At 41.9% G+C, this 8,898-nt stretch overlaps 1 protein-coding gene across 1 annotated transcript in view; it reads left to right on the top strand.

Moving 5' to 3' along the window:
• Window positions 1–8,641, top strand: part of LOC136579163 (regucalcin-like) — an 11,894-nt gene extending 3,253 nt beyond the window's left edge. The window contains exons 2-3 of the mRNA XM_066579516.1: window positions 1,711–1,865; window positions 8,441–8,641. Of these exons, the coding sequence (XP_066435613.1) occupies window positions 1,711–1,865; window positions 8,441–8,491 (206 nt within the window). The 3' untranslated portion in view covers window positions 8,492–8,641. The remainder of the gene's footprint in view (window positions 1–1,710; window positions 1,866–8,440) is intronic.
• The last annotated feature ends 257 nt before the right edge of the window (window positions 8,642–8,898 follow it).

Below are 8,898 nucleotides of genomic sequence, written 5' to 3' on the forward strand. Positions count from 1 at the left end.
ACTTGTAATGTTAAAATCGCGATTGTGCAAAATCGGAATTTTAACATTACAAGTCCCATAGACCCCTGCAGAAAAAAAAACGCTGCGAATTTCGCAGTGAAAAAAAAACTGTAGTGGGTAGTCACCCTAAGGGCTCCCACCCACTGGCGATTTTTTTTTCCTTTGCGTTTTTCTCAAGAGCAATTAGAATTGAATGTGTTCCTGTCCACTTGCGTTTTTTTTTTTCAGTCCGTTGCAATTTTTAACATAGGAACTGTCAGTTGCATATGTGCCCTTATTTTTCTCTTAATGCACCCATGAATGTCAATGGAAATTATTGGAAAAGGCGCGAAAAAGCCACGAAAAAGCCACGGAAAACGCTGCATTTTCCACGCACGAAAATCGCAAACGCCAGTGGGTGGGCGCCCTAAAAGTGAGGGAAATATATCACCAGTGGGGTTTAGAAGCTGGCTAATTCCTAAATATACCGACTTCTACTGTACTTTAACGCAAAGGAAATATTAACCCCCTGGGTACTGGACCCCTTTAAGCTACATCTTGCACAATTGCATGCTATATAAACATTATGACTATGCGAGGCCTATACATACAATACTGTCTCTGTGACATTCACCAATAGGAACCCAATGGAAAATATAGTGCTAATATTATCAATAATGAGAAACATCTTTGCCCACATAGAAAAACAGTCAAAACCACACATTAAATTGTTTAGCAAAACATGTTATATGTAGCGTTCGTTACTTGCATAACCAAAGTGAACGAAAATGACTGTACTGCGCTATTAACATAACGTGATTGCCGCCGCTCTAACAATCGCTACATCTCTACGTATATTGAATTGCTAGTTACCCAACCTGATGGAAAGCATGGCATTAATAACATCTATGATTATAACGAACATCTTGTTGTAACCATTTTTAACTATATAAAACTCTAAAATGTTTCTTTGTGATCGCCCGCTCAGGGCTGTTTTACTGCAGGAAGAAGACGGCCGCACTTCAGGACAGACGTCTCTCTGCAGCGTCGAAAGACAGAACATGTGACTGGCTTCATTGCTGATCATGTGTTCTTTCTACGGCGCTGCGCAGTGTCATCCGTTCTGAACTGCGGCCATCTTCTTCCTGCAGTAAGGGCTCAGTCACACGGGCGCCGATGCGCCCGGGTAACTAAGCCCTCAGACGGGTTGAATATGTGTTTAAGAGCAGTAAAAGTGAATCAATGAGTGTCCTTCCTGAGCATTTTCTCGAAATTTTGGGACAAGATTGAAATGCTCACAGCACTGATATTATTAATGTCAGACAAATGTCTGCTTCTGTCTCCTGATCTGTTATCACTGATATGGGGAATGGGTACGGTTGCGACACAATTGATTGTTGTATCTTTTTAACTGAGCCACACAGTTACATGTAGCACCTACCGTACTCATTTAGGTGGTTCAGAAGGTACTATTTTCACCGGTTTTGTATTGACCGGTATCGACCTATTGCTCCGGTGTTTCTAGTAAGTAGAGGCTTTCTTGTTTTCACACTTGCGGAGTGCTTTAACGTGCTACATATACCTCATGCATACACAGTATGTCACATTGACTGAACAACTGGTGCTGAAACTCTGCCTCCTTCTTCAGTACAATTTGTATTCTTGGGTATAATGAAATTGTAAGACCATTTGATAGTATAATGGATATAAAACTACTTATATGTTTTGTAGGGATGGTGATCCAGACTGTGAAGCTACCAGTGGATAAGACAACTTCATGTGGCTTTGGAGGAAAGGATTATTCAGAACTGTATGTCACGACAGCCTGTGATGGTATGGATGAAGCCTGGAGTGCAGGGCAGCGCCAGTCTGGGGGAATCTACAAGGTATTTTATTGCTTTACCATACTTGGATCAGTTCAGTCTCGATACACATTGAGTCTCATGTATGCCAACTGCCTCATTGCAGAAGAGCCCTAATGGCCATTGGAAGCAGTCAGTTCAGCTGTGATTTTCAAAATTGTACCAGATATAACTAAATATCAGAAAAAACAGTTAACAATTAAGAGTATCACATCCACAGGATTATTAGAGCCATAAGAGTTTGCTCTACTGGCTACTATGGTACCAAATAGTTTTCTTTTTTTAGAAAAATATTCTTACTATGAGCAACTTGGACACTTTTCCCCTGAGCCAATCTAATATGTAATTCTTGTGTTTCCTTTCCGAACCAAGACGAGAAACATTTTTTGTGTTTTTTCTTACTTAGGTTTTGTAAGAATTCTTAGCAAAGAAATGCTTACTGTAAAATGGTAAACCAGATCTCAGGGAATAGGAAAAAAATTGATTAGCTGTACATATGCTGCATCTAAGTTAAAAAAAAGAGGTGATGGGGATAACAATGCCAGTTCCAGTCATTTAACCCCCTAGATGCCACACTCAATATTGACTGTAGCAGACAAGTGACTAGACAGAGGCAAGGGGCTGCCTCTGTCACCCCATCACTCCTCCCATGACACTTTCATTAGGTCCTGATAGGTTGCTATGGAAGCTTGGAGGCCTAACAATGGCCCTTATTTTCCAGTTTCTGTACCCCTGTTAGACCCTGCCTAATAAAATGCCCATCCGCATCATCTTGAAAAGCAATACTTAATACACTGTAATACTGGAGTATTATATAAATTTAAAAAACATAATAGTAAAATATGTTGACGAAAAGCAATTTTTAAAAAAGACATTTTATTTTTTTTAAGTAGTACAAACAATATAAATTTGGCATTACCATAATTGTACTGACTCCACTCCACAGTGTATGCCGAAAAATAATGGTGAATTCCATTTTTTTTTTCACTACAATATATTGTACAATACATGGTACCATTTGAAAACTATAACTTGCAAAAAAACAAGCTCTCATACAGCTATGTTGATGGAAAAATAAAATAGTATGATTTTTGAAAGCAAGGAAAAACTAAAATGAAAAAACTGATGGATATCGCGCTTGTAAAAATATGACTTTCTTTGTGAGCATGCTGTAATTTGCCAGAAAATTGCATTGCTGAACATGTGATTTTTGCATGTATTTAAAAAAGGAAATTGTTAAATTGTGATTTTTAAATCATGCATAGAGTGTACAAAATAGTTCTGCAAAATCAAAGAAAAAAATAGAATATGCCGTGATTTTTCTATTTTGCAATACTGCTGTGATAAAAGAAGAAAAGAAAATCGCACATGTAAATTGGCCCAATGAGGTCTGTTTTTCTGCGAGTTTTGTGTCCGTCTCGCAATGCACATAACTTGCATGGGAAACTTGCCCGTGTAAATACAGATTTGGGTGTGGGCATTTTAAAGCAAATCTGTTACGGGATTTCACCCTTGTATTGCAAGGCTTGAATTCTGCAGCAGAAATCTGTAGCATAAATAAACATGCTACAGATTGGTTGCAGGAAATTTCCACACCATGTAAAGATGATTTCCCAGATCTCCATTTACATGACTGCGGAATTTGCACAGTAACTCCACCAGAGAAAATTCCACAGCGTTTGCCTCAAAGTCTAAACTAGCTGTGTCACCATACCCTGATTCCTGGATGAAACTGGTGATTGAGGTAGTTTGACACCAGGCTCCGCCTACCTGTATGATCTTTCACTATGCCAGGGAAGCCATTGAACTCAACCACTGAGACATAGTAACATAGTATGTTAGGCTGAATGAAGACAATGTCCATCTATTTCAGCTTGTTTCAAACACCCCCTTGTTGGTCCAGAGGAAAGCAAACAAAAAAAAAACAAGCCAATTTAGCTCATTCGGAGAAAAAAATTTCTTCCTGACTCCATAATAGCAGCCAGAGTAATCAACATTCGAGATCAACAACCCTGCTGGTCACCTAACGTCTATATCCTGTAATATCATAGCACTCTAGAAAGACATCTAGTTCCCTCTTAAACTCCTCTATGGATTTCGCCATCACCACGTCCTCAGATGTCAGAGTGTTGATGCATGAGAGTTCCACAGTCTCACTGCTCTTACAGTAAAGAACCCTTTTCTGTGTTGGTGATGAAACCTGCTTTCTTCTAGATGTAAAGGATGCCCTCTTGTTACCGTTACAGTCCTGAGTATAAACAGATTATGGGAGAGATATTTGTAATGTCCCCTCGTGTATTTATACATAATTTTTTGATCGCCCCTTAACCGTCTTTTTTCCAGGGTAAATAATCTCAATTTTGATAGCCTCTCTGGGTATTCCAGTCCCCTCATTCCTTTTATTAATTTAGTTGCCCTTCTTTAAACCCCCTCAAGCACTGCAACATCTTTTTTTTCTGAGCACTGGTGTCCAGAACTGTACACAGTATCCCATGTGTGTCCAGTTCTGGACACCCCACTTCAAAAGAGACAGACAAACTGCAGCAAGTTCAGAAGAGTTACCAAGATGGTGAGCGGTCTGCAAATCATGTCCAATGAGGAACGGTTAAAGGATCTGGGAATGTTTAGCTTGCAAAAAAGAAGGCTGAGGGGAGACTTAATAGCTGTCTACAAATATCTGCAGGGCTGTCACAGTGCAGAGGGATCATCGCTATTCTCATTTGTACAAGGAAAGACAAGAAGCAATGGGATGAAACTGAAAGGGAGGAGACACAAATTAGATTTTAGAAAAAAAAAGCTTTCTGACAGTAAGGGTGATCATTGAGTGGAACAGGTGGCCACAAGAGGTGGTGAGTTCTCCTTCAATAAAAGTGTTCAAACAAAGGCTGGAGAAATATCTGTCTGGGATGATTTAGTAAATCCTTCAGTGGGCAAGGGGTGGACCAGGTGACCCAGGAGGTCCCTTCCAACTCTACCATTCTGTGATTCTGACAAGTGCCTTATATAGTGGAAGAATAATGTTCTCGCCCCTCGCCCCTATATCTCTTTTAATGCACCCCAAGACTTAATTTGCTTTTGCAGCAGCTGACTGGCATTGATTGCTCCAGGTAAGTCTACAATACACAGGTACCTCCAGGTCTTTTTCCATCTAACTTTTCCCTAGCAGTACCCTATTGAGGCCTTAAGGGGTTGTCCCGCGGCAGCAAGTGGGTCTATACACTTCTGTATGGCCATATTAATGCACTTTGTAATATACATTGTGCATTAATTATGAGCCATACAGAAGTTATAAAAAGTTTTATACTTACCTGCTCCGTTGCTGGCGTCCTCGTCTCCATGGTGCCGACTAATTTTCGGCCTCTGATGGCCAAATTAGCCGCGCTTGCGCAGTCCGGGTCTTCTGCTTTCTTCTATGGAGCCTCTCGTGCAGGATGCCGGCTCCGTGTAGCTCCGCCCCGTCACGTGCCGATTCCAGCCAATCAGGAGGCTGGGATCGGCAATGGACCGCACAGAAGAGCTGCGGTCCACGGAGGAAGAGGATCCCGGCGGCCATCTTCACCGGTAAGTATAGAAGTCACCGGAGCGCGGGGATTAAGGTAAGCGCTCCGGTAAGCTTTCTTTAGGTCCCTGCATCGGGGTTGTCTCGCGCCGAACGGGGGGGGGGGGGTTGAAAAAAAAAACAAACCCGTTTCGGCGCGGGACAACCCCTTTAGTCACATGGGCGTTTTTTACCGCGATTTGCGCATGCGTCGGCCGATTTTATAAAACCATTGCTTTGCAATGGTATCAGACACATGAGCGCTTTTTATGCGCTCGTCCGATAAATTATAGAACAGAAATCGCAGATCGCACCTATCTGCGATCTGCAATTCCTGTTCTCTTCTCTATATGCGCTCAATGGGGCCGGCGGCAGCAGCGCCGACCCCATTGAGAACATATAGAAGACAAATCATTCTTCTCTGCCACAGCTGTAACAGCTGTGGCAGAGAAGAACGATGTTTGCCCATTGAATTCAATGAAGCCGGCAATACAGCCGGCTCTATTGAAAGCAATGGGCTGCGGGCGAGCGAGGGATGAATTGTCGGGAAGGGCTTAAATATATAAGCCCTTCCCTGCAATTCATCCAGAAATGTGTAAAAATAAAAAATATATATATACTCACCGGCTGCTGAATACTAGAGAGAGCAGTTCAGGAGAACTGCCGCCGGCCGCGGCTGAACTCCGTCTGCCGGGACAAGGTTAGTATATATATATATATTTATTTTTACACATTTCTGGATGAATTGCAGGGAAGGGCTTATATATTTAAGCCCTTCCCGACAATTCATCCCGCGATCGCCCGCAGCGCATTGCTTTCAATGGAGCCGGCTGTATTGCCGGTCCCATTGAATTCAATGCGCTGGACAGCTCCGGCCCGTTTCTATTGAAACGCGGCTAGGAGCAGTATTTTCGGGTGATTTTTCGGCCCCGGTCACGCGATTTGCGGATGCGCATCCGTCATGCGATCCGCAAATCGCGGGAAAAACCGCCCGTGTGACTAAGGCCTTAGTGTGTATTGTTGACATCTGTTTCTCCCATGTGCATAACCTTACATTTATCAATATTGAACTTAATTTGCCATTTTTCTACCCATGCACCTAGTTTATCTAGGTCAATAAGAAAGACTTCGGCAGCATCCAGGGTGCAAATTGATATCCAAAATTTATTCCCCCATCACAGAACAGGCAACGTTTCGGCCATGTTGGCCTTTGTCAAGCTTGAGCTTGACAAAGGCCAACATGGCCGAAACGTTGCCTGTTCTGTGATGGGGAAATAAATTTTGGATATCAATTTGCACCCTGGATGCTGCTGAAGTCTTTCTTATTGCTGCATGTGATTTTGGTGATAAGGATCCATTCACCTGTTTCTTTGGCTACTGCATAATCTATGCCCAGCCCTTGGAGGGATATACAATTTGTGCTGCTGGCGACCTGCTTTCTCTAGTTTATCTAGGTCTATTTGTAGCCGTACATTGTCCTCCGTTGCATTAATTATCTTGTATAATTTTGTGTCATCTGCAAATATTGATATTTTACTGTGCAGCCCCTCTATCAGATGATTGATAGATATATTAAACAGAATGGGGCCTAATACTGAACCCTGTGGCACCCCACTAGCAACAGTGGCCCAGAGTATGAACCATTTATTACCACCCTCTGCTTTCTATCTCTGAGCCTGTTCTTTACCCAGATACAAACGTTTTCACCCAGTCCAAGTTGTCTCATTTTATATATCAGCCTATTTTGCGGTACACTGTCAAATGCTTTAGAGAAGTCCAGATATACGAGATCAATAGATGCTCCCAGGTCCAGCCTAGAACTTACTTCATCGTAGAAGCTGATCAAATTGGTCTGACATGATTGACCTCTCATGAACCCATGCTGATGAGGAGTTATACCATGGTTTTCCCTGGGGTATTTAAGGATTGCGCGTCTCAGAAACCCCTTGAATATTTTTCCAATTACTGAAGTGAGACTTACTGGCCTGTAATTACCAGGCTCTCTTTTAGACCCCTTTTTGAATATTGGAACCACATTGGCAATGCGCCAATCCAGTGGAACAACCCCGGTCTCAACAGTGTCCATAAATATAAGAAATAGCAGTCTAGCTATCATGTCACTTAGTTCCCCTAGAACCCTTGGGTGTATTCCACCTGGGCCTAGCGATTTATTGATTTTAATTCTCTTTAACCGGCTCTGCACTTCCTCCCATGTTAGGCATTCAATATTTAGTGGGCAGTTTGTTTAGCGGCTTATAGAAAACGCTATCAGGATTTAGTTATTTTTTTCTCCCTGTATTTCTACCCACAGATATTCCACATGTTCCTCTCCTGCACCTATATCTTCTCATAGCCACGGCATTAAGTACCTTTTATAGACATACCCCTCCCCCTTTCTGTATTCCACGGTCTCTTCTGGAGAGATTATAGCCTTGTAAAAATTCACAGCCCAATCACACTTATCAAGCCATGTTTCTGTTATTCCCACTATATCGTAACTTTCATCAGACATTCTCACTTCGATCTCACCCACTTTACCGATCAGACTTCTTGCATTCGTTGCCATACAATTTATACAGTTGGTGTTGTTCTTTTTATTCATTGTACTACTAATGGTACTATTAGCTGTTCTGTCAGTTCTAACCCCACCCCCTACTCGACCTCCATTCCCATTTCTTGGTCCCAGGTCGCTATCTAAATGGTCTACCTCACTGTTTCTCTTTTTGCCCTCACCCCCCAGTCCCTGGTCTAGACATGATTCATATAACATGCTCAATGTGCCCTCTTTATATTAATATTTTTTGGTTGGAGTTTTTTTTTTAATTTAGAAAAACACAGAGCCGTGATGGAAACTTGACCAGACCTATTTTCTTTTCAGTGGTAGCCAACGGTATTCATTGGGATCCAGTTGAAGGCAGATCCTCCATGCCACTCAGTTGTGTGAACAGACTGCTGTACTGATTTTTGAGAAGATGTAGACAAATTCTGATATTTTTTAGACAGCATTTTTCTGTAATGGTGTAGTTGTAATCTAATGAACAACATTTTCATTGTGTTACAGATAACTGGACTTGGTGTGAAAGGAATACCACCAACTGCATTTGCTGGTTAAACAGAGTAACACTTCTACCAACCTTTCTCCAAGAATAATTTTGTGGTTAAACAACGCAGTGCAAGAAAATCCATGTTTTACAGTTTGCACTTGCAGTGTCACTACATTGCTTCATTAATAAAGCTTTCATAGATCAGGATTAAGAACTAATGTCGTGTGCAGAATATTTCATAATTAGAGATGAGCGAGCACCCCAATGCTTGGGTGCTCGGTACTCGAGTCGAACTTTCCGTAATACTCGAGAACTCGTTTCGAGTAACGAACCCATATTGAAGTCAATGGGGGACTCGAGCATTTTTGTATGGGACTGATGCTCCTCATAGGTGATGACTTGTGAAACACCAGAAAACATCAGAAAGTCATGGAAACACCACAGAAACAGATAGAGAAGAGCAGGGGCAGCATGC

The sequence above is a fragment of the Eleutherodactylus coqui genome, chromosome 1 (genome assembly GCF_035609145.1).
Source record: "Eleutherodactylus coqui strain aEleCoq1 chromosome 1, aEleCoq1.hap1, whole genome shotgun sequence".
Classification (NCBI taxonomy): Eukaryota; Metazoa; Chordata; class Amphibia; order Anura; family Eleutherodactylidae; genus Eleutherodactylus; species Eleutherodactylus coqui.